The 25,924-nt window shown below is 34.8% G+C and overlaps 1 protein-coding gene and 1 long non-coding RNA gene across 2 annotated transcripts; one reads left to right on the forward strand and one right to left on the reverse strand.

The window, feature by feature from the left end:
• Nucleotides 1-2,523: 2,523 nt before the first annotated feature.
• LOC134243798 (uncharacterized) lies at nt 2,524-25,924 on the reverse strand. Its single transcript, XM_062726031.1, has 7 exons — nt 25,850-25,924; nt 24,792-25,708; nt 21,564-21,734; nt 18,398-18,850; nt 16,997-17,245; nt 7,540-8,061; nt 2,524-3,010 (listed from the first exon to the last, which is right to left on the reverse strand). Exons 2-7 carry the CDS (start codon nt 25,624-25,626, stop codon nt 2,763-2,765), a joined length of 2,478 nt encoding a protein of 825 aa, XP_062582015.1. The 5' UTR covers nt 25,627-25,708; nt 25,850-25,924; the 3' UTR covers nt 2,524-2,762.
• LOC134243797 (uncharacterized) lies at nt 9,160-13,144 on the forward strand. Its single transcript, XR_009987113.1, has 3 exons — nt 9,160-9,544; nt 10,464-10,595; nt 12,950-13,144. It is a non-coding gene; the product is annotated as an uncharacterized LOC134243797 (long non-coding RNA).

Genomic DNA, 25,924 nt, shown 5'->3' on the forward strand with positions numbered 1-25,924 from the left:
CTATTCACACGTACAGATGCCTTTAGTTTTTTTCAAGTTCCTGCATAGGGAGTTAAATAAAGAAGAGAGAAATAAGGGCTTATTTTGTTAAAATGGGACACCAAAAAAATGTCATGTTTCTTTACTTTTTCAAATGACCTCATCAGAATTATTTTACTACAGAGGCATTACAGTACACTCACCTTTCCAACAATAACATCCATTTTCAACTTTCACTGATTTTTCAATAATTTTTTTTATACAATTGATATGAGAATCTGACTAAATACAAGAGGCCCAACGGCCTTGAATCGCTCTTCTGATAAATTGAACAATTTATCACTTTACCGTTCACGGTAGCTCAGTCGGTAGAGCGCTTGCTCCGTGATCGGGAGGTCGTGAGTTCGTATCTCGGCCGCGACTGACCTAGTTGTTAAAATTGGTAGCAACTGTTCCTTCGCCATGTGCTCGGCACTTTGAAGTGAAAGTTGCGGGTCCTTCGGATGAGACCTTAAAAACCGAGGCCCCGTGTCAGCGGCAGGCGTTGGCACGATAAAGATCCCTCACTGCTCAATGGCCTTGAGTGCCGAGTAAAGGTCAAAATTTGAAGCCCTTCACCGGCATACGGTGACGTCTCCATATGAGTGAAAAATTCTCGAGAGGGACGTTAAACAATATACAATCAGTCAATCTATCACTTTCATTTGAAGTCTCTAACCCTAAGTATCGTTAGACCCAACTTTCATCAACTGTCAAAGTTAGATGATTCTTAGCCAATTAGGACTGAAGATATTTTGATAAAGCTATATATACAAAACAAAAAAAAACAAAAGTAGGTCAAATTGACCTACTTCAAGATTGAAGTCCTCAAAGGACTCAAGATGCATTAAAAGACAAATATTAAAGATTCTAAGCCAATAAGTATTTAATCTATTTAAAAGTAGGTCACTGTGACTGACTTTTTTTTGTGTACGTTCTCTAAAAACCCAATATGCATCAACTGACAAAGTTTGATGAAACTTAGCAAATAAGTACTCAAAATACTTTAACATAGCCATGAAATGTCAAAAGTGGGTCACTGTGACCTTATTTTAAGAAGATGATTTTTGAAACCCCAAGATACATCAACTGACAATGTCTGATGATTCTAAGCCAATAAATACCTGAAATATTCAAAAGTAGGTCACCATGACCTACTTTTTTGTCAGCATTCTCTGAAAACCCAAGATGTATCAACTAAGAACGTTTAATGATTCTTAACCAATAAAATCCAGAGGTACTTACAGTAATATGAGCTGCATTTTTGAAAAATAATTTTGCAGGTGAAATATGCTATTATGATTCATCTGTGTGTAATTCAAACCATTATGACCAATAAGGCCAAAAAAAATTTTAAAAAATGATTTATAAGATATATTTCTGTTTTACCAAATATAAAGTATTATATAAGAAAGCTTTATTGTACAGGACAATAATAATTCAATTTTGCTTCAATCAAGGCTTATAAAAAGTTCTTCCATCGCGTAAATAAACAAAAGAAGTTTATGAATGCTTTATTTTTCTGTCATTGCAATAGTTAATTACAAATTAGAAAAAAAAGAATTGCAATGTCAGACATGCAGTTCATATTTCTTTAAATAAAGCCATTAAATGTCAAAAGTAGGTCAATGTGACCTACTTTTTATTTAAGTAGACATTCTCTTAAAATCCAAGGTACATCAACTGACAAAGTTTGATGATTCTAAGTCCATACATACCACATGTACCAGAGACACTCAAATAAAGTCATTGATTGTCAAAAGTAGGTCACCGTGACCTACTTTTTGGTCTTCACTCTCTGAAAAGCCAAGATCCATCAACTCACAAAGTTTGATAAATTTAAGCCACAAAATACCAAAGATACTTAAATACAGCCATAAAAAGTCAAAAGTAGGTCATTGTGACCTACATTTATGTCAACATTTTTTGAAGTCCCGAGATGCATCTCCTGATTAAGTATTATGATCGTGGGTGTGAAGGTAATCAGGAAATGCCTTTTAAACAATTAGAAAACAAAGGCCTGCAAAGTTCAAAGAGTAGGTCACAGTGACCTTCTTTTTCATAAATATGTTTTAGGTCCCAAGATGCATCATCTTACAAGATTTGATGATTCTAAACCTCTCAGTGTCTGAAATAATGGGATTAAATGTTTTAAAAAGGATAAGTCATCAAGTTCAAAAAGTAGGACACGGTGACCTACTATTAAGTTGACGTTGTTCAAAGACCAAAGATACATCAAAGACAAAGTTTGATGATCATAGGCCTCAAAGTGTCCAAAATATGCCTTCAATTCAATTTGAAAACAAATTACCGCAAAATTTTAAAAGTAGGTCATAGTGACCTACTTTTGATTTTACATGATGTGGAGTCCTAAGATGCATCAACGTACAAGATTTGATGATCCTAGTCTGTATAGTAAACAAAATATAAACGGCTTTAGTTAATTGTAGATTTAGGTCAATCTAAAGTCAATCTTTGAAGTGACCTTGAGACCACGCCCTTTGCCCCAGGGTTATTCCCCGTGCAATTTTTAATTTTTGACATATCCTAATCCTTGTATGTAAGTTTGGTGAAAATCTGCCTGGTGGTTCTGGAGAAGATTTTTTAGCAACTAGTACCTTTTTTGTTTTGCTAATTATCTCCTCTTGTTTAAGAGTCCCAACCATTATTTTACTATAAATGGTAGCCCTTGGGCCATGGATACTGTGACAAATTTGAGACTGATTGGTCAAAGGGTTCTTGAGTTATGGCCCATATTCTAAAAAGTTAACATACACAGCACAAATGGCCATAGCATTAGCTCTTTGAGCCTTTGGCTCAGAAGAGCTAAAAATGCATATAGTTACATGTATCATGATTTGAAGTAAAAAGATGATTTTTATCAAGAAATATACCTCTTCTGTTTTATTCTCACAGTGTGTACCAACCAGGATGACAGGAGCCTTATCACTGCTGTACTGGTGTATGGACTTCATCCAGAACTCAAGATAATCTGAAAAACCAGAAGTCTCTGTCGAGACTGAAGCTCTACTGGTTTGAACTTATAGCAAAGGAAGAGAAAGTACTTACGTAGCTGGGATTTGAAACTTTATAAACAGCAATAAATAAAATAATGATCGTTGATAAAGTCTCTTTATGTTCTTAGTATAGTCTACTTGTGTGCCAAGTTATACTGAAATCAGACCAAAACTGTAGGAGGAGTAGCATTTTGAAAGAATTTCACAGAAATTTCTATTTTTAGTAACCAAGGCAACACCGTTCATCGAAATCAAAAACCGATGCACAGAATTATGTATCTTAGTGTAGTCTACTTTGTGCCAAGATATACTGAAATCAGACGAAAACTGTAGGAGGAGTAGCATTTTGAAAGAATTTCACAGAAATTTCTATTTTTAGTAACCACGGCAACACTGTTCATCGAAATCAAAACCCGATACACAGAATAATGTATCTAAGTGTAGTCTACTTGTGTGCCAAGTTATACTGAAATCAGACCAAAACTGTAGGAGGATTATCAATTTTAAAGTAGTTCACAGAAAATTCTATTTTTAGTAACCACTGCAACACCGTTCATCGAAATCAAAAGCCGATACACAGAATTATGTATCTTAGTGTAGTCTACTTGTGTGCCAAGTTATATTGAAATTAGACCCAAACTGTAGGAGAAGTAGCATTTTGGAAAATTGTTTACAGACAGACGGGCAGACAGACGGACAAACCGACGGACAGACGGACGGACGCCGGACGCATTACTATCGCATAAGCTCTTCTGGTCTCTGACCAGTAGAGCTATCAAAGACACATTCCGCTGTAAGAGTTTTCATTAAGACAGATTGCAGGAAATCATGACAGAACACCTGACCCAGGGGCCAAGAAATTCACAATTTTGGAAGAGGCATCCTTTCTTATCATAACAATGTTCATAGTTCATTGGTTTAATACACAGGAGCAGTGAAGAAGAATCTTAAACACTTAATGTATTTTCACTATATAATCAACCCCCGCTTCACCAAAACCCCTGACCCAGGGACAGGGGCCATCCAATTTAAAAATATGGTTGAGGCAATCTTGTTGATAATAACTATATAGTAGGTTAATCTATTTAATACCAAGGAGCAGAGGAGAAATTTTTTAGGAATTTATTAATGCACTTTCACTATATGATCAATAGAGCCATCTCTAACACCACGACCCCCAACCCAGGGGTAATAAAATCAACAATTTTGGAAGAAGCACTCTTGCTTATTATAACTATATTCTTAGTTTGTTTAATATGAGCAAAGAAGATCTTTGAAGAATTAATGTATTTTTACTATGAAGAAGGATATGGAGATTACGAACAGTATTCAATCTCAAAGTCCATTAAACAATATACAAAATAAGAGCAGAGCAAACACGGACCTCCGAAACATCAGAGGTGGAATCAGATGCCACGGAGGAGTGAGCATCCCCTGCTGACCCGTCACACCCTCCGTGTGCTCATTGTCATGATCAGGAAATAATGGGAAAAAAATAAATCCGTCGTCAATTCAGTGTATAAATAATGGACTAACACTTAGAGCCCCATTCTTACACCAGAACTCCTGACCCAGGGGCCATGAAATTTATAATTTTCAAAGAGGCATTCTTGGTAATCATAACTATTTACTTGGTTAGTTTTTCGCTCTACTAGTCTCTACTTGTCAGAGACCAGAAGAGCTTATGCGATAGTAAGGTGTCTTTCGTCCGTCCGTCTGTCTAGCTGTCTGTCTGTAAAAAAATTTTCAATACGCTACTCCTCCTACAGTTTTGGTCTGATTTTAATATAGCTTGGCACACAAGTAGTCTACACTAAGATACATAAATTGTGCATTGGTTTTGGATTTCTGTGAACGGTGTTGCCATGGTTACAAAAAAAAATTCCGTGAAATTTCTATAAAACGCTACTCCTTCTACAGTTTTGGTTTGATTTCAATATTACTTGGCACACAAGTAGACTACACTAAGATACACAAGAGGCCCATGGACCTTATAGGTCACCTGAGTATCATGTAACAACTTTCCAGCGATTGTATTTGGTTAGTGTTTTAAATCAAAAGCCATGAAATTCACAAATTTTGAAAGAGGCACCATTGCTTATCAAAGGGCAGATTTCAAAGCAATAATTTAATTTAAGTAAAAGAACCCCCCTGGTACCCCTGACCCAGCAGCCCTGAAATTATCTATTTTGAAAGAGGCCCCTTTTTTCATTATAAGGCCAGCATTTTTTTATGCTTAGGTTTAGTTATGAACATAAGAATAAAAAAGGAAATAATTTTTTTTAAATCAATTATTAACATTTGTACATTTTATGCTATCCTAATAGGCTCCTTACCACTGGGCACATAATGCTTACAAATAGGAAAGTAGAACATTTAATTGATTATTTCATCATCTGCCAGTTTGGGCCAGTTATATAAATTTGTAATGTTGATCAAAATATATTTTTAAAAATCAATTCTATAAAAGTCTTTCAATATATATTCATTTTTTTTTAATATGTGTAATGTGAATGTGTAGACATTGTTTTAAAATTTACTTTATGCCTAAAATTATAATTCCTATTATAAAACACACAGGGAGTATTGGGGAGTAGGGTCAACATTTTTTAACTGAGTGTAAAACAATTTTTCTGGCTGATACAAATGATGCTACATGCCTGCATATATTTGTATATATTCTTGCCTTTTAATAGTTTAATTTTTTTTTTAATTTCCTAAGGTTATTGTTATTGTTTATTTCTTCCTCAAATTGACTTCACTTCTCCCATAGTTTTATTCATTACAAATAATGCATAAGCAACCCTTTTCTGAAAAATAATGCTTAGATTGTAAGCTATAACAGAAGAGACCTAAACAATGTCCCTGGCAATATGCAATAGCTACCACGGGTAGTTAAAGACCTGTGGGAGAAAAATAATTTACAGTTACTTTTGAAACGAATAAATAATTATCTCACCAGCATGTCATTGTGCAACAAAGTCGTCAGTATATTTGTTCTTTGAACGGTTGAAACGTTTTGAATGGCACTCATCGATGAATTTTACACTAAACCCAGCTATCTTCTCAGATCTAGCTTCATTTACCCATCGTAAAACCGGAAGTGCCAGTTTGTAAATTTGAAATCTCGATCCTGACTCATATTAGACATCGGAAAGAAAAATAATGTTTTATTTTTCCTGAAAATTCAAAACCTTGAGCGGAGGGTTTGTAAAACTAAAAATAAATAAATCCTGGCCTTAAATATGTAATTAGATCATGAGCATATTAACCAGGAGCAAAGAAGAAGATTTTCAAAGAATTCATGCATTTCACTATATAATCATTATAATTAGAGCCCTACACTAAAACAAGAACCCCTGACCCTGGGGCCATAAAATTCAAAATTTTGGTAGAGGCACTTTTGCTTATCATAACTATGTACTTAGTTTGTTTATTTAATACCCAGGAGCAGAGAAGAAGATTTTCAAAGAATTCATGTATTTTCACTATATAATCAATAGAGCGCCGCCCTAACACCAGAACCCATGACACTGGGGCAATAAAAATCAGAATTTTGGTAGAGGCACTCTTGCTCATCATAACTATGTACTTACTTGGTTTATTTGATACCCAGGAGCAGAGAAGAAGATTTTCAAAGAAATAATGCATTTTCACTACCTACTAATTAGCCTCGCCCTAGCACTAGAACCCCTGACCCCAGGGCCATGAATTTCACAATTTTGGTAGAAGACTCATTGCTTATTCCAATCATGCAAACAGTTTGACTGCTTGTTGTCCAGTTGTAAAGAAGATTTTTTTAAAAATTTCATTAATTTTAGTGGCTTTGGTCCCACTTCTCACGTCCCAAGGGGGCAGGGATTATGAAATTCACAATTTTTGTTCCCCTACATCCATAGATGCTTTGTGCCAAATTTGGTTGAAATTGGTTCACTAGTTGCAGAGAAAAAGCTGAAAATGTTCAAATGTTAACACACGACAAACGACGCACGACGACGGACGAAAACGGATAGCAATAGGTCACCTGAGTTTACTCGAGACTTCTAGATTTAATTTTCAAAGAAATAATGAACTTTTACTACATGATCTATGTAGCCCCATCCTAACATTAGAACCCCTGACCCAGGGGCCATGAATATCACAATTTTGGTAGAGAACTCAATGCTGATTACAATTGTGCAAACAGTTTGACTGTTTGCTGCCCATGGGAAAGGGACCATGAAATTTACAAATTTTGTTTCCTTTCTCCCATTGATGCTATGTAACAAATTTGGTTGAAATGGTTCAGTGGTTCCAGAGAAGAAGCTAAAAATGTTCAAAAGTTTACAACCAATGATTGACGTACGACGAGTTTACTCATGTGACCTAAAAATTCCAAATTCAATGTGCAGACAGGTTCAGAAAACATAAAAAAGTTGATTATATGTCCATAACATTTATCTATGAAATAATGTTTTATCAGTTCTAATGCGGTGGTGCCTTGAAAAAATAATTAAAATTTTACCTCTGTTTGTCCATTCCTTATAAACGGAGCCTTCCTGACAACACACCTCTCCTCCAACCGTATCATCAAACTTTTTCTCCATATTCAGCACCAGAATGAAGAATGCCCGTGGACTCAGAAAAATCTGGTGTGAGGCATAATATGCACACTGTCCTGCAAAGTCAGTCATTGTAATTTTCTTATCTGAAATGTTTTTTGCATCAATCTGCAAATTTCCTGAAATTCCTGGATTATTTGGTCCAAGAATATCTTTATTTTCCTTCGTAACTTCTGCTAAATTTGAAGCTGACATGGCACCTTGTGGTGGAGAGAATGAGGTAGTTTTAATGTTGGTATCATCTTGTGATATCTGTCCACTGTTTGATACTTTAATCGCATGACCCTCATCATCAACTGGTTCCATTTTCCCCTGCGTTTTCGCATCATCAGCTGCATTTTGCGAATGAGGTTCTAGAACACTCAGTGGCATATCTTTTTTGTCAAGTTTAAGTTTAAAGCGCTGTTGTTGGCTTGAAGAATTTGCTGTAAATAAAAACGAATACATTTTTAAGGCCTTCTCACTTTGTTGTCCCTGCAAATAGACCTCTAGTCTACATTAAATAAATATGCAACTAAAAATATAATGTAGATGTATTATGAGCACTGAACTCAAAATAATGATATTCACAGATATCTTATGAGTATGATCCATGTTTATTCAAGAAATAAGATATCATTTTTTAGAGTTTCATTGGCTTATGATATTAAGTCGCTCATGTGATCAAATTTTCAGGCAGTATAGTAGATTTGATCACGTACCGACTTCATGTCATAACCCAATGAAACTCTAAACAAGAAGCCTTCAAGGCCTTATAGGTCACCTGAGTATCATGTAACAACTTTCCAACAATTTTATTTGGTTCGTGTTTTAAACTTGAGGCCATGAAATTCACAATTTTGAAAGAGGCACCATTGCTTATCATAATTATACACATAGCATGCATACTCTAATTACTTAATATCCAGAGGTAGATCAGTAATGGAGAGAAAATGCACTTTCACTTTATAACCAGTTGTGCACCCCACCCCACAGGAACCACTGACACTGGGGCCTCATATTTCAAAATTTTAGAAATTTTATCATAAATTTTATTTCATCATAAATGGCTGATAAATACTAAAGAGCAGATTTGAAAGCATTAATTTATTTTTAGACTTTGTAACCCCCCCACCCCCCCATTGATACCCCTGACTCAGGGGGCATAAAATCAGCCATTTTGCTAGATGCACCTTTCTTCATCATAGATATATGTACTTACGGTATATTTTTGGCATAATACCCACGAGCAAAAGAAAAGTCTTTCAAAGAATTAATGTATTTTAACTATTTAACCAAATGAGCCCCCCCCCCCCATTACACCAAATGACAAAACACCTGAAACAGAGGCCATCAAATTCAAAATTTTGGTTGAGGCATTCTTGCTCAATGTAACTATATACTTACTTAGTTTATCTAATATCCAGGAGCAGAGAAGATCTTTGAAGAAATATGGGTACATCCTACTAATTATTTTTAGAATCGGTAGGAGAAGAAAGTAGTGCAGAAAAAATTACAAGTTCCTTAATTTGCAGACTTGCATTAAAAAAAATTGGGCAGATGTACTGAACTGAGCCTCACACTTGTTGATAAAGAGTATCTTTCCTACCAAAAAAGCTTTGAAAATGTAATTTATCGAGAAGATCAGCTGAATTATTTTGTGTATTATAACGCCAGTGATAATTCTGAAATTCCCCTACTTTCACTTTCATTTTTAGAGGTTCCCGCAGACAGACGCATTTTGCCGGAAAACGAATCTGACATGCCACCTCGAGATTTTAACCAAGGAAAGACAAGTTGATGTGCTTTGATTTGAGGGGTCACTCACTTCTGAACGAAAATTAGGGACATCGCTATGAGAAGAAACGTTAACATTGTCGCCTATGGGAAAACAATTAGTGGACTGTACCCATATTAGGAAGCCTATAAGTAAGTGAAAGATGTCATAAATCTTGAATTTATTTCAAAGTTGGTGTTTTCTATTATTTTCAATTGTTCAAATTAATGAAAAAAACAATTCTTTTATTGTTTATACACATTTTTAAAAACATTGATTCATAATTAAAATGTCTAGCCCCCCCCCCCCCCTGAACAGTCAACATGCTCATACATGTATCACCCATTGTTTACACATGTATCATGTAGATTAAATGTATCGATTTATATAATTTATTTATTCAGAATCATAAATGTATAATTTGACTAAGAAGCAATTATTTAGATGTACATGCTCCACTGTTGTTTATTTTCAATACACAAAAAATCACAAATGAGTTCGGGATCGGTATTCAATTGGGGTCAAGGTCGAAGTGAAAGTAGACTTAGCAGAAAGTTATCAAAACTGTTCAGTGCAATGTTTAGCAGTATATAGGTGATGGGCATTTGTATTTTACACAGGAGGTAAGAGGTATACCTTAGTACAATATTTGTAAATAACAATTTAATGTTTATTGGAACCTGTCGATGATCGGCACGTCACATGACATACATCATTTCAGATCAGTTGCGCGGTGAAGCTGGTTACAGTTCTCTGGGAGTTAAGCGATGTGTGTGAACATGCACATTAACTGATTTTTCTCATATTTTTTAGCAATTGCATTACATTTATTTGTTGAATGTACAATTATTGTCAGTAAAACATGATTTTTACCTATTCTGCTGAATTAACTTAATTACCAATGAAAACAGTGTGATTTCAGGTGGGAGCAATTAATCATTTTTTGAATTAATTAATTTCAATTAATGGGCATAAAAGGAATATGGTAAAATTGTACGTGTTGAATGTCTATGTGTCTGTCTGTCTGCAAATGTGATATTGTGCCATTTATTGTATTGATTTTTTTTTTAGGTTCATGGTGATTGGTACAGGAAAAACATGAGGTCCATGCAGATGGTGTTTAAAACTGTTGGCCAGCAAATGCATGCCCATTTGAATACATCTTGAAACAGCACCAGCAAAATGTGACAGTCGGCAAAATGTGTAAGTTAAAGTTTTCTAAAAAAAAAATTCATTGAAGTGGGGGATGGGGTGGGGGTGAGGAAATTTACATATTTAATAGGTGATCAGAATGTGAAAGTATTTAGCTATAACTAATCTGTACATGCACTGCTATATACATTTTGCACTTATATAGATTTTTTCTTATTTAAGAATTTCAAATTAATTAGATCTACATCTTTGTTTTGTAAATTATGCATTATTAAGATTACACGGATATAAGAATTGAAGTTTCATGAATATTTGACAGTCGACATTATGCGATTTGTCAGGAAATTCAAAATTTTGTCTCATTTTCCTACAAATTACAAAATGGTTACCATGGAAACAAAACAACTTTAGTGGATTATTTATTTAATCTGCAAAACCACATATTTTTATTTTTTAAAGTTAATAATAGTATATAAGCACTGATTTTGTCTTAAATAAAAAGTACGGGAAAAGTAATGATACACATGTATTGAGCTATCCATTATTATGATGTCATTGTGACGTCATAGATGAGTAAATTTGCATTGGTATAAAAATTGCTTTGAATCAAATGATTCTATATAGGATTATAAAGGCTTATAACTTTTTTATTCATGGACCAAATTTCATGAATGATACATCAATGGATAGGAAATAATCAGTTCTTTTTTATTTTACTACTTTCGGGGTATTTGTTAACTTCATTTTTTTGTCATTTCTGGAGAAACTATGAATTAGAGGGTGAAAAGTGGTCATATTTTGTGCGAAAATATACTGAAAGGAAAAAAAAACGCAGGGTAGCATAATTGTCGATAAAAATTTGACCACACGACCGAAAATTACGAAAATTGGTCAGATGGGAAATTTAGTTACTGTGCATCAAAATCAGTATTCAGAATTACTCAACCGTAAAATTTATGACGTCACGTAGGGAAAACGCTAAAAAGCCCAAAACAAGTGCAATTTGATAACGACGTGTTTGTTCACAAATCTTGTTGCATTATTTGATGCATATGAGGTATGCACATCGTTTTTCAATATTAAGAGACATTATGAATTTATTGCAATCTTGGCACAGTTTACGGAAGTCCAATGGGGTCTTGTTTTTGAATTGCCTAATTAATGAAAACGGCAACAACGGTTTACTAAGCAGTCTCTTGTAAATTTTCCCAAATAAAACTTTTTAGCAGTTGTCAGAGAGGGTCTGGAGTGGATTTCAATCAACCGTGACGCTGACGTTAACGCGGAACAGAGCCATGTAACGAGCGGGTTATTCATCCTGCCATCTCTTAAATCGCCACCTTACTACCACAAAAACAGCCATTTATAGTGTACACGATTATAATCATTACTTTCATACGAAATTTGAAAGAAAACAATTCCGCAATTAGGTTTTTTGAGCCAGTCAACTTACTGTTGTATTCCTCTCACTGGCGCATGCGCGCGTCGTTTGACTTATTTTTTTGCGTGGTTACCCATGCTAAATATAGCCAGGGTTTAAAAGATAAACACTCTGATGAAATCCGATGCAAAGGAGAAATAAGACTCTGACAGATGCACAAGATGGACATTGAAGATAATGAGAGTTTTCGATTTTCCCTTTTGGGGGGTATCGTCATTTGAGCTTCAATAACTCATGAATAATTACACAAAATCATATGAGAATTTGGTTATATCTTTTTGAAAGATGATTTTAAAAGTTAGATAGGAAAACTAAAAAGTATTTTAAGAAAAACAAATTTAATTCACCTCAAACGTTTACCCTGCGTTTCTTTTTCCCTTCAGTATACATTAATTTTTTAAAAAAAGTGAAATTGACCCAATTAAGTGCTTGATTATGATTTGACTATATGTATTTGAAGTTATGAAGTTGATTAAGAATGGTATAAATGTGTTAATAGGCTTAAATTTGACCTAAAACTTGGGTGCAGTTTTGGCTAGATTGAAGCCTTTTTTAAGGATATAACACCTAGAACTGTAAATGCTGTAAAATCTTGATTAATTGTTGAATTTTCATGAAACTTGGCATGATGTCTCTACTTATGCTCTAGATTGACAAACAGTGTGAAATATTGTAAAATCAAAAAAATGCTTTTTCATATTGGGTACATCCCACTAATTATTTTTAGAATCGGTAGGAGAAGAAAGTAGTGCAGAAAAAATTACAAGTTCCTTAATTTGCAGACTTGCATAAAAAAAATTGGGCAGATGTACTGAACTGAGCCTCACACTTGTTGATAAAGAGTATCTTTCCTACCAAAAAAGCTTTGAAAATGTAATTTATCGAGAAGATCAGCTGAATTATTTTGTGTATTATAACGCCAGTGATAATTCTGAAATTCCCCTACTTTCACTTTCATTTTTAGAGGTTCCCGCAGACAGACGCATTTTGCCGGAAAACGAATCTGACATGCCACCTCGAGATTTTAACCAAGGAAAGACAAGTTGATGTGCTTTGATTTGAGGGGTCACTCACTTCTGAACGAAAATTAGGGACATCGCTATGAGAAGAAACGTTAACATTGTCGCCTATGGGAAAACAATTAGTGGACTGTACCCATATTGTATTTCCACTAATAATCAATAAAGCCCTACCCTAACAACAGAACCCCTAACCCAGGAGCCATAAAATTCACAATTTTGGAAGAGGCAATTTTGCTCATCATTACTTTGTACTTAGTTAGTTTATTTAACACCCAGAAGCAGAGAAGAAGTCTTTCAAAGAATTAATGTATTTCCACTATACAGCAAATTTCGTTTAGTACAACCACAATTATTGCGAATTCATGGAATTCACAGATAAGTTATCTTGGATCCCCAGGTATATAAATTTAACAAATTCCTTAATCAAATATATATATATAGGTATAGCTAAGTAGTTTTATAGGTCCCAGTGACTTCGCTATAACCAAATTTTACTATATAATCAAAAGAGCCCTGCCCTCACACCAGTACCCCCAACCATGGGGCCATCAAATTCACAATTTTGGAAGAGGCACTCTTGCCCATCATAACTATGTACTTAGTTAGTTTATTTAATACCCAGGGGCAGAGAAGAAGATTTTCAAAGAATTAATGTAGTATCACTATAATAATCAAAAGAGCCCCGCCCTAACTCCAGAACCCCAAATCCTGTGGCCATTAAATTCAATAATTTGGAAGAGGCTCTCTTGCCTGTCACATATGTAACCATGTACTTAGTTAGATTATTTTATACACAGGAGCAGAGAAGATTTTCAATAACAAGAGACCCATGCGCCACATCGCTCGCCTGAGAAGCTTTGACCATTCCGTTCTTTACCAGATTTCCGCTTGTAATACATATTGTGACCCCACTCTACCCCACTATCATAATTTAGACAATTTGAAATCTACACTACCAAGGATGTTTTTATTCCCCATTGTAAAACTTTGATTCCCCATTGTGGCCCCACCCTACCCCCTGTGGTCATGATTTGAACAATTATGAATCTACACTACCCCGGGATGCTTCCACATAAGTTTCAGCATTTCTGGCCCAGTGGTTCTTCAGAAGAAGATTTTTTAATGACCCCACCCTATTTTTGTCTTTTCTTAATTATCTCCCCTTGTGGGGGGATTTGGCCCTTCATTTTAACAATTTGTATTCCCCTTAACCCAAGGATGCTTTGTACCAAGATTGATTAAAATTAGTCCAGTGGCTCATGAGAAGAAGTCGAAAATGTGAAAAGTTTACAGACGGACAGACAAACGGACGGACGACGGACAAAATATGATCAGAAAAGCTCACTTGAGCCTTCGATTCAGGTGAGCTAAAAATAATGCAATTGCACTATATAATCTATATAGCCCCACCCAAGCACTAGAACCCCTGACCCTGGGGCCATGAATTTCACAATTCTGGTAGAGGACTAAATTCTTATTACATTTATGCCATCAGTTTGACTGCAAGATGTCCGGGAGTAAAGAAGATTTTTAAAGATTTCATTAATTTTAGTGGTTTTGGCTCTATCCCTCAGCCCCAATGGGGGCAGGGACCATAAAAATTCACAATTTTTGTTCCCCTTTACCCATAAATGCTGTATACTAAATTTGGTTGAAATTGGTTCAGTGGTTTCAGAGAAGACACCGAAAATGTTCAAATGTTAACACACGACACAAGACGGACGATGGACGAAAACAGATAGCAATACATGTAGGTCTCCTGAGTGGCTCAGGTGACCTAAATGATATTTTATTTCTTATATTTATATTTAATGTTTTTTTTTCATGTTACAAAGAAACTAAGTGGACGAACAGACCAACCAGGAGCAGCACAGCAATATGCCCTCTCTTCTTCGAAGGGGGGCATAAAAATCTGTCTCCCTTTGAAAGAAGGTGGGGCCCTATGTTTAACAAACAAAATCAGATTTTGTTGAAATTGACTCAGTGGTTCTGGAGACGAAGTTTAAATTGTAAAAAATGTTTAAACAACAACATTGACAACAAGAAAAATGGATAAATTTTAATCAGATAAGCTCTGGCTCCGGTGAGCTATATATTATCATATAACTATATACAGTGGCTGGAACGTTATTGTTGACAAACCAATCGTGTAGAATCGTTCGTGTATCGTGAGTGATCGTTCGTTTAACGTGCAAGATCGTTCGTGTATCAGACTCAATCGTGTGCGTTTTTAATCGTGCGAGATCGTGCGTTAAGAATCGTGTAAATTTCGTTTTGTAAGTTTTTATCGGAATGATATTTGTAAAATAAGCATTACCCTTGTTTGTTTTGCTTAATTTATTAATTAAAATCCAAATAAAATGAAAAAGTGCAATTTACATAATAGAATGCAGAACGAACTAATTATCGCCCGTAAACAAGCAATATAGTAAGTCGTACAATATTAAGTTCTCGTCAAATAGCGCGATCAATATTGTGATAAACCGTGCTTAAATATTTAACGCCTTTTTGAAAAATCTGATTTTAATTATTATTATTTACTTCTTATTGTGGTGAAAATAATCTCGAAATCAGTTCATTGAAAATAAATATTTTTTTTTTTACAAAGAAATAAACATTTCTCAATGCTTACATAACTAGTTAGTCGACAAATATACATGGACACGGCATGATTTTCGGGAGTTTTGATTATCTGTGTTTATCTATTTAGCCTATTTGTAATTAATTAATTTTAAATTTCTACAAAAAAGTTGAATAATTGGCAAGTTTTTCATACACTTAATCATTGGAAACATAAGGAAAAAAATAGTAATTATAATTTAAATCATTCCATGCTGCCAATTTTGTTCAATCGTATCCCCCTTTCTGCATATCATGATATTCAATTCAATCAAATAATACGACCCACATACATGTACATCGTCTAATAGAACGAACAAAATCTGTTTTTTGATTGGAGAATTACCTTAGAAATAATTATTTTAAATCTAAAATATTAAGTCTTGCATATATTTAGTTACAGAAATATCATTTTCCATTTTTGGTTCAAAGTCTATGAAATAATATTGATAATTCTTTGAAATTTTAAATAAGTATTAAGCCGTTTTTCGTTTTGAAAATATTGATTCCTAAATATTTTGAACTATTTTGAGTGAAGAATCGTGCGTTTGCGTTAACAATCGTGTAAGATCGTGTAACGTGTAGAATCGTGAACGTGAAAGATCGTTCGTGTAACAGGTTTTATCGTGCGTTAATCGTGCGGAATCGTTCGTGTAACGGGATCGTGCGTGTAAGTTGTCAACAATAACGTTCCAGCCACTGTATATTATACAGTAACTTGATCCGAAGGGTCGTATCACGTCGAGTTGACAGGCTCGGATCATCAGATCTAACGAGACGCGAAGCGTTGAGTTTGATCTGATGATCTGCGCCTGTCAACGAGACGTGATACGGCTCTTCGGATCAAGTTACTGTTATAATGATAAACTTATTATATACCCCCTTATAACTAGCTAAATATAGCAGAATAAAACTTTAGATCAATTGTATATTATTTATCCATAAAACAAAGCATGATAACAAGGGACTTTTTAACGCGCAAGAAAAATCACGTCATATTTTTGCGTACTTCGTCATCAGTTTCAGAGAGGGGTGATATGGATTCATCGAACCACAGTAAGGTGATCCGGAAAATCGGATCAAACTCTGTAAAATTAACAAAAACAAAAACAAGGAAATTGATGGGTATATAATAAAAAAGTTTACATATACTACACAATAGCCATAACATTCGCTTTTGTGGGCAATTAGCTCAGAAGAGCTTAATTCTGTCCATTTGTTTACATAGTATTTAGTCATTTTTTTTTCAAAAAGTTCATACTGTGTGACTTAATATGACTCTACTGAAATGATCTGTGATCCAATTCCATCATACAATTTAATTATACATGTATTCATCACAATCAATGAAAACAATGAATAAAGAATACCTTGAATGCTATCCTTCACATCAAAGACATCTGTGTGGATATCGACTCCTCTGGTTGAACTGATATTTTTCTTTATTTCTTCCAGGTCAATGCCCTTCAGTCTCTCTAACAATGTTGTTTTCCCACTACCAGCACACCCTATTATCATTCCAGAGGCATGGTACATGGTTGTCCTCCCTTTCTTTAAATTCTCAATGAAATTCTTTACAGATTTATCTCCCCTTAAGATGATCTGCATTGGTATTCCAACTGTAATGACAAAATACTAGTAAAACAGAACTAAGCTGCAGATCTGTAGCATTACAGTTTTATATATTTGTCTTAGACCATAATGCTACAGATCCCCTAATGCAAAAAAGGTGCAATTTACGGCAAACCCTTGGGTCATGGTCAATCTTTGTGTGAAATGAGAACATACCAAGTTTATCCGTAAGAAACATATGGACCAGAAACAAATCATAAAATTTTAATTCCAGTGACCTTGAACTTCCTCAAATGACTTTGGTTCAAGGTCATGACAAACCCTTGGGTTATGGTCATTCTTTTTGTGAAATGAGAAGCAGCCATGTTTATCCATAAGAAAGATATGGATCAGACACGAATCATGAATTTTTCTTCCAGTGACCTTGAACTTCCCCAAATGACCTTGAGTCAAGATTATGATACACCCTTAGGTCATGGGCAATCTTTTTGTGAAATGAGAACCTACCAAGCTTATCCATAAGAAAGATATAGACCGGACACGAATCATAAAATTTTTCTTCCAGTGACCTTGAAATTTCCCCCAAATGACCTTGGGTCAAGGTTATGACAAACCCTTGGGTCATGGGCAATCTTTGTGTGAAATGAGAACCTACCAAGTCTATTCATAAGAAAGTACTGTAGATCATGGATATGGACCGGAAACGAATCATGAATTTTTTTTCTTCCAGTGCCCTTGAAGTTACCCAAATGACCTTGAGTTAAGGTAATGACACACCCTTGGGTCATGGGCAATCTTTGTGTGAAATGGGAACTTACCAAGTTTATCCATAAGATACACGAATAATGAAATTTTTCTTTCATTGTCCTTGAACTTCTTTAAGTGACCTTGGGTCAAGGTCATGACACACCCTTACGTCATAAGCAAACTTTGGGTGAAGTAGTAGATTTTAATATTCCTCTGGAAGAAAAATATGGACTGGACATATTTGCACAGACAGACGGACAGCTAGACAGATAGCTAGACAGACGGACAAGGTGATTCCTATATACCCCCCCCCAAACTTTGTTTGCGGGGGGTATAAATAAGATCTATAAGCTTATATTTATAGTTATAGATGAAATCACAGACAAATACATGTAATTCATTTACTCCTTTTGTTAAATTTTATCTGAGTAACCGGCTGAAAATAGACTTACCTTTCTTAAATACAACTTCATGGAATGACTGGTCCGCCATCGTTGGGTGCGTGAAAATATCTTCTCCAAGACGTTTTAAAAATTCCTCATTTTTATCTGGTAGTAACCAACAGCAAACCTCATCTTCTCTTCTCCGATAATTCCACGATCTACAGTACTCAGCTACGTTTTCTTTTTCTGCCCCAGTCAAGAAAACTTCAGAAAAGCCAGACCTCTTTGAGAATTTCAGGAAACTGATATTTTTGAAGAGCTCATTAGAATAACTGATCTCTGATTCATTAAGTTTCAGGATTGGTTTGTATTTTTCTAAATCTTTAAGAGCAAATGGCTTTGAGATTTCCTTCAAATGAAAACTTTTGGCAACAGAATTATATTTTGTCATCCAGTTTTCGTCTTTCAAGTTTATTTTGTAAAAATTGGAAAGAAGAAGGCACATCAAAAGTTCATCTCCGTCTACAAAAAAACAAGAATTATATACAGATAATTGTGTAACAGGGTTGATGGTAAATAACGAAAACACCTGTCAGGGTTCGCACTGTTTAATAATCGTAGTGATAGTAATAACATCTATTATTAAACAGTGCGAACCCTGACAGGTGTTTTCGTTATTTACCATCAACCCTGTTACAAATTTGGCGCCCATGTAGGGACCCTTGGGATAAACAGTGCAGCAAGACCCTCGGGACAAACAGTGAGGACCTCTCTGCATCAATCTGGACAAAGAATGACCAGAAAGACCAAGAACACTTTGGAGGGAATTTGACAAACCAATAAAACACAAGAACACAAAACTAAAACCCAATAGAAACAAATGACTTATAGAACTTATGGCCAGGACCTTAATTATATCCCTAAAGGCAAATAACAGGGTAGCACTGTCTGTTACACCTGAATGGCCATACACTTATCTAATAAGCTGAAATAAAAATATATACAAATAGAATACAAAATAATCTGATATTTATTAATTAATTAGAAATTAATTAATAAATTATCACTCTTACAATTGATTGATTGAATGTATGTTGTATTACGTCCCATTCGAGATATTTCACTCATGTGAGATGTCACCATATACCGGTGAAATTCTTCAAATTTTGACCTTAACTTGGCACTTAGGGCCATTTAGCAGTGAGGGTTCTTTATCGTGCCAACACCTGGCGTGACAAGACAGGGATTTATCAAGGCTGTTTTTACTGCAGGTAAACTGTACCTTTCCCCCTTGAAAAAGGTGAAAAATTCCCATTTTTCAGATAGAAAATTCTTTGATTAAACAGGAGTATTTAAAACATCGTACTGAAATTTTCCGTTTTTGTCCGATTGAAGTTTAACAGCATATCCTAATTCACCATCCTAGTCATTCAAACGCTTTTTAAAGAGAGAGTAGATTATTCATGCTTCTATCTGATATTGATCGGTAAACATGTGCCATGTCCATGATGTCAAATTATACATATGCGATCGCAGAGTTAAGAAAAGTGTAGATGAGTAAGATGTAGCTGCAATAATGTAGCCCTCTCCGATTTTTTTTTTTTTTTTTTTTTTTTTTTTGGGAGAGGGCTACAACTCCTTAGGATCTCTATAATGGCGCAGAGCGGGAGCGATTCGCTCCCGCACGGATTTCGGCTCATATTGTCTGTAAATGGCTATCTTATTTATATGTCTTACCAGAACTTCCAAAATGTAGTTATCCCAGACATAAATCGATCAAAAAATATACAGAACAATCCATATATCAGTATTTTTCGTGTATGTCAACATCACAACTTAAATTTATCCGCCATGTTTACTGACCTTGACAGATTATATTTTGGGACAGCCAATGAGATTTAGGATCTATAGGGAGCGGATTTCTTTGGAATTACCTTATTTTAAGCATAAATATCGCTGTTTACGAGAAAATGAGACATGGAATGGTTTTATCCATCGATGCTTGGTGTTACTATTCATTACAATTATTTATAAACATCGATATTTGCTTTATTGAGTTATTCGAAATTTCAAGGGCAAGTCTCCCTACGTCACGCGTGAACTGTCATGGCTGCCGAATAAGCGAGAAGAAATCACACAGATTTATTTTGCATGGTTTTCGCGTGTAACGAGCTATGATGTCGACAGTGAATAAAAATTTCGTCTTATTAGAAGTAAGTTGAATGTAAAAACAATTTATTCGGCCTGCAGTCGCTCGTATTTAAAAAATATTTTTGCACCATTACGGAGATGCTATGGAATTGTAGCCCTCTCCAGAAAATATCAGATTAAAAAAATCGGAGAGGGCTACATTATTGCAGCTAAGTAAGATGGAGCTTAAATCACTATAAATCGGAAGAAAGGAGTAACAACAAAAACAATGTTAGAAGTGAGACATGAAGTACAGAATTTATTTGTGATAGATATTGAGAGAAAAAATTAAATAAAGTACTTATCATGACCTGGTTTAATTTTTTTTTAATTTTTTTTTTTTTTTGTTATTTAATATTTTGTCTCAAAAGTGAAGTTTTTGTGGCCTTTGTAAGGGTCTACAAATGACCCTCAGGAGCTCTAAGAATTCAGGATTTTGCTCCATTTATTTAAAAATTTTCCGTAGGGGCATGCCCACGGATCCACTAGAAAATTAGCGCCTCCTGCGCTCAGATCAAGCCTGCGGCTCTCATTACTACCCTTTACATATAAAACTTTAGTAAAACAAAATAGCTAGATAAATCCCTGCAAGGGACCTCGGTTTATAAGGTCTCATCCGAAGGACCTGTAACTTTCACTTTATGTGCCGAGCACATGGCAAAGGAACTTTTACTACCCATTTTATCGACTTACTAGGTCAGTCGATGTCGAGATCCGAACTCCTGATCACAGGAGTTTCACCATAATAAATCTTGATTTGGACATAATCGTACAGACATAAATGAACAGCTTGACAGACAAATAACAAAGTGATCTCCATATATACCTCCTTTATGTTTGTTACAGATAAACCTATAGACAATAAGTTAGATAATTGATGGCCTACAATCGTTGATCAGATTACTCATTTGGTGTTTGGCTCAGGTCGTTAAAGGTCACAGTAATAAATATTTTATTTGATAATTGAAGCAGAATGAAAGTCATTCTTTAAAATATATTTCATTTACTACATGTATCAAATTCTAAAACAGCTTCAAACTCATACCTTCTATCCTGTGAATGCTGTCAAACAATGTCTCTATATTTCTGAGGTCATGTCTGCTGTGATCTTCAGAGCTGGTACACTCCACACACAAGGGAACACCACACAGAGTACAGAACTGGTCCAGGGGAATTCTGGGATGTTTTCTACATTTGATGTTCTCCAGAGGAAGTCCTGTTAGAAATAAAAGTTTTATATTGTAAATAATCATTCTTTTTTTTTAAATATAACAAAATAACAAATTAATTATTATGATATTGAAGTATATTGGAGCAGAAATGTTTGGAGTCCAGACAATCTAAGAAAAGAAATCTAGATATTACATGTATTTACATTTATTAGAACAATATATGTGATTAAATCATATATATGCTAAGACATACAAAGGAAGTGCATTTTGTCAATGGTGCTGATAAAAGGTTACTATAAAATCTATGATCTACTGTACAATGATTAAATGTAATTGTATGGGAATTTATTGTTACCAATACATTGACATACATGTATACGAAACATTAAAACAATACAGAAATAAATCAATAATTATCATTAATTACTTCTATCAATTTTAGAATTATTAATTTTAAAATATTAAATACCAGTATATTTTTCATAATTATTTTTACCTAAAGATATAATTTACTTAGCACTCTTTGAGTATGACTATATTAAAGATGATTTTCTATTTTGCCTGTAACTCGCCAACATAACTTTGGGTCACATAACACCTTAGATCAAATGATAAGCTTTTTAATCATCACGTGGATGACCAATCAATGTTAAATTGCTTGCTTCAAGAAAATATTCATAACCAATGTACCTTAAATTAAAAATGCACTTAAACAAAGTACTGATGACCTTAGCCAAACTCATATGACATATAAGAGTTATAATATACCACAATTTGGTATGCAACCTTTGTGTCAAGGAAGATTTTCTCACACAACTACAATGAAATTTACAAGGACACCCCGTTCCCCAATTAAAAAAAACACAAAACCGTGACACACACACAATTTTCAGGGTAGGCAAGGGGCGTAAATAAAAAAAATCGTGAGGACAATGAGCCACATCACTCACCCGAGCATTGTGGCTAGGAAAAAGTAGTAATTAGTTTACTTTGGAAAAGTTTAAATCCAAAAGTTTGTCCCCGCCTTAACCCCGGGGTCATGATTTGAACTTTGGTCAGCCATTGTGGCCAACCCTACCCCCAGGGGTCACGATTTGAACAAACTTGAATCTACACTACCTGGGGATGCTTCCATAGAAATATGAGCAATTATCATGATTATGACTTTGCTGTTCCTGAGAAGAAGATTTTTTTAAAGAATTTTCCTATATATTCCTATGTAAAACTTGGGTCGGTCATTTTGGACCCACCCTACCCCCGGGGGTCATGATTTGAACAAACTTGAAGCTACACTACCTGAGGATGTTTCCCCTTCTTAAAGTTTCATCATTCCTGGCACAGTGGTTCTTGAGAAGAAGATTTTTAAAACATACAACCAAATTTTCACTAATTCTCAATTATCTCCCCTTGAAAGAGGGCGTGGCCCTTTATTTGAACAAACTTGAATTCCCTTTACCCAAGGCTGTTTGTGGCAAGTCTGTTGGAAACTGGCCCAGCGGTTCTTGAGAAGAAGTCGAAAATGTGAAACGTTTACTGACAGACGGACAGACAGACGGACACCGGACAAAATGTGATCAGAAAACCTCACTTGAGCCTTCGGCTCAGGTGAGGTAAAAAGTATAAATCCAATTATTTGCTCATAAATAGTGTGTATGCAGTATAAGTGTTCACTCGTTTAAGTTCTAACATCACAATAATGAAAAACATAACTTGGACTAGGAAATCATACCATATATACCCCCCCCCCCCAATCCAACCCTCATACCCCCAGCCTACCTCCAGCCCCCAAGTATCAATATGTGTAAACCACAAAAATCAACCCTACATATTTCTGTCAGTGACCTCAATGCTTGTATAACAGTGTACAAATAAAAAAACTTTCAGTGCATTATCAGTTAGGGGCTTTCAGTCTCTTTAATTCATGTAATTGGGATACATATGGTTACAAATGAACAGAATAAATCTAATGATAAATATATATACAATTATTTCCTTCTTCACCATATCTTGTAATTACATTTGATACAGGCAGTAATAATAAAATTATATTTCTAGTTTCATGGAAGCAAGGCAGGAAGTTAATTTTTGTCCGGGAATTATTTTTTACACCTTTATAATGAAATGCCTTAATGGGAGGTAACTTAATTTTTTTCTTCACCTTCAAATACAAAATTGAATTGTCTCCCTTTCATAAGCAAGTTACTAAAATTTATCACTGTAGTTGTATTTATGGCGTATTCTTTGGTGTCTTAGAATTTAACTTTTTGTTAATAAAGTTGAAGTGAATCTTTAACTTCATTATGTATTTTAAACTTGAATACTGTTCAATTATTTCCATATTTCATCTAGAAGTTTTTCATACAAAAAATGTCATCCCAGTACACAGTGTAGATTTACTGAACACCTGCTACAGAAATACACAACATTCCTAGACAGAACTGTGTTAATGTCAATGGTGTCTATATCTAACTGTCAACATCAGTACAACATGTACAAATTGTCATTTGTTTTAAATGTAACCATGGTAGAATTTACTTAAACTAAATACAAGTACATTATAAAACTTAAGGATATTGTAATAATTATAAAAGATTTTCAAATTTAATCCACTAACTACTTCTCAAAAATGAATCATACTTCACTCATTTTATTTATCGTACAAAAAAACACAAGATCTCAAAAGTTGGTAATTATTCACCATTGACAGTATATCTTATATGTATATTGTACAAAAATCTATGAACCAAACATCAATGAACATGAATCAGTGATTGAAGACCTACACACAACACATTGACACTATACAATTAATGATAAACAGGATGTAAATCTATCACTTCTTTTTAATCTTTTTATCACGTTTGTATTCACAAACTTTATCTTTACCATCTCATGTTTGTTGTTTAACATATTAATTAATCATTTGTGATTAAACTTTTAAAAACACTCGTCTGGTAAGTAAACACTTGAATATATACATGTACATGTACTCGTATAGTAACTAGTTATTCTTAAATAATCCCCCTAACATAATGGTGTTATTAATTAGTATAAGTATTATAATTATAAAATACAATCAAACAATCTACAATATTACTTACCAGTCAGAGAGTCTGTATCTACAACTCTGTATATGTTGACTGTGTTGTTGAACCGTGACCCTACCCACAGTAGGTGAGTATTCTCATCATAACTCAGGCCCCATGGTCTGTATATCCCGTGTTGTGGTGTCAGTATCTCTGTCAGATAGTGACCGTTACTATCTAACATCTGTACTGAGTCGGTGTTATAATCACACACCAGGATGTGTGACAGTGCGTCAGTACAGATTCCACGTGGTGCTAGTCCTGATCCTGATGGAGGACCTCTGTAGGAGAAGCGGTAATTACCGTCACGATCTGTCACCACTACAGCATTACGGTACCAGTCAGACACAATAACATCTCCATTGCGGTTCCCTGTGATGTAGTTAGGTTCTCTACACAGTCTCTGACCTGTGTTGTTGTGGTGCTGTATGGTCTGGATGTTTTCTCCTGTGGAGTTATACCGCACTACCTTGCCTGTCTCTGTATCATATCTATACATCCCGACCAGCAGGTCTCCAGTGGAAGGGGGGCTGTAAACACACTCTGGTCTCCATGGTGACGTGTTGTTGTACTTTATTATTGTAGTCTTTTCTTTGTTATCTTTAGACCGTTTATTGATGTTTAATTCACTGTCTATATAAATTAAATCTCCATAAAAATTCACAGTGTGTACTCCATCATCACCACGTATATCTGTCGCACTATCTAGTTCTTCCCCTGTTGTGTTTGTCAGTATGAGATTGCCTTTATTATCACTGATCCAGACCCGGTCTGATGATTGATGTGAAATGTGATCACACTCACTAACACCTGGCAATGTGACAGATTTCTGTAACACAAATCTATACATCACTGACAGCAGACATCTATTTCTTTATCCTGATGTTTTATAACAGAATCATGTGTGGATTTCCTCAGTCAGGGAGATCTCTCTGTAAATTACAACATTGTACTACAATTATAGACATCAGTAACACGTCTCTCATTTTATAATGTAGGCATTTATCAATGATGTCTTAGTTTTATCAACATGAAGAATTATATTGAATTAAGACACGGATAAACATAAATACCTTTACACTGAGTACTGAATCCTTTATAAGTCTCTGTCAAGCAGGGTCCAACTGTTCACCATTAGTCTGATCTAA

Source organism: Saccostrea cucullata, unplaced genomic scaffold (genome assembly GCF_032062105.1).
Source record: "Saccostrea cucullata isolate Sc308-1 unplaced genomic scaffold, CSIRO_AGI_Scuc_v1 ctg5739, whole genome shotgun sequence".
In the NCBI taxonomy this organism is placed as follows: domain Eukaryota; kingdom Metazoa; phylum Mollusca; class Bivalvia; order Ostreida; family Ostreidae; genus Saccostrea; species Saccostrea cuccullata.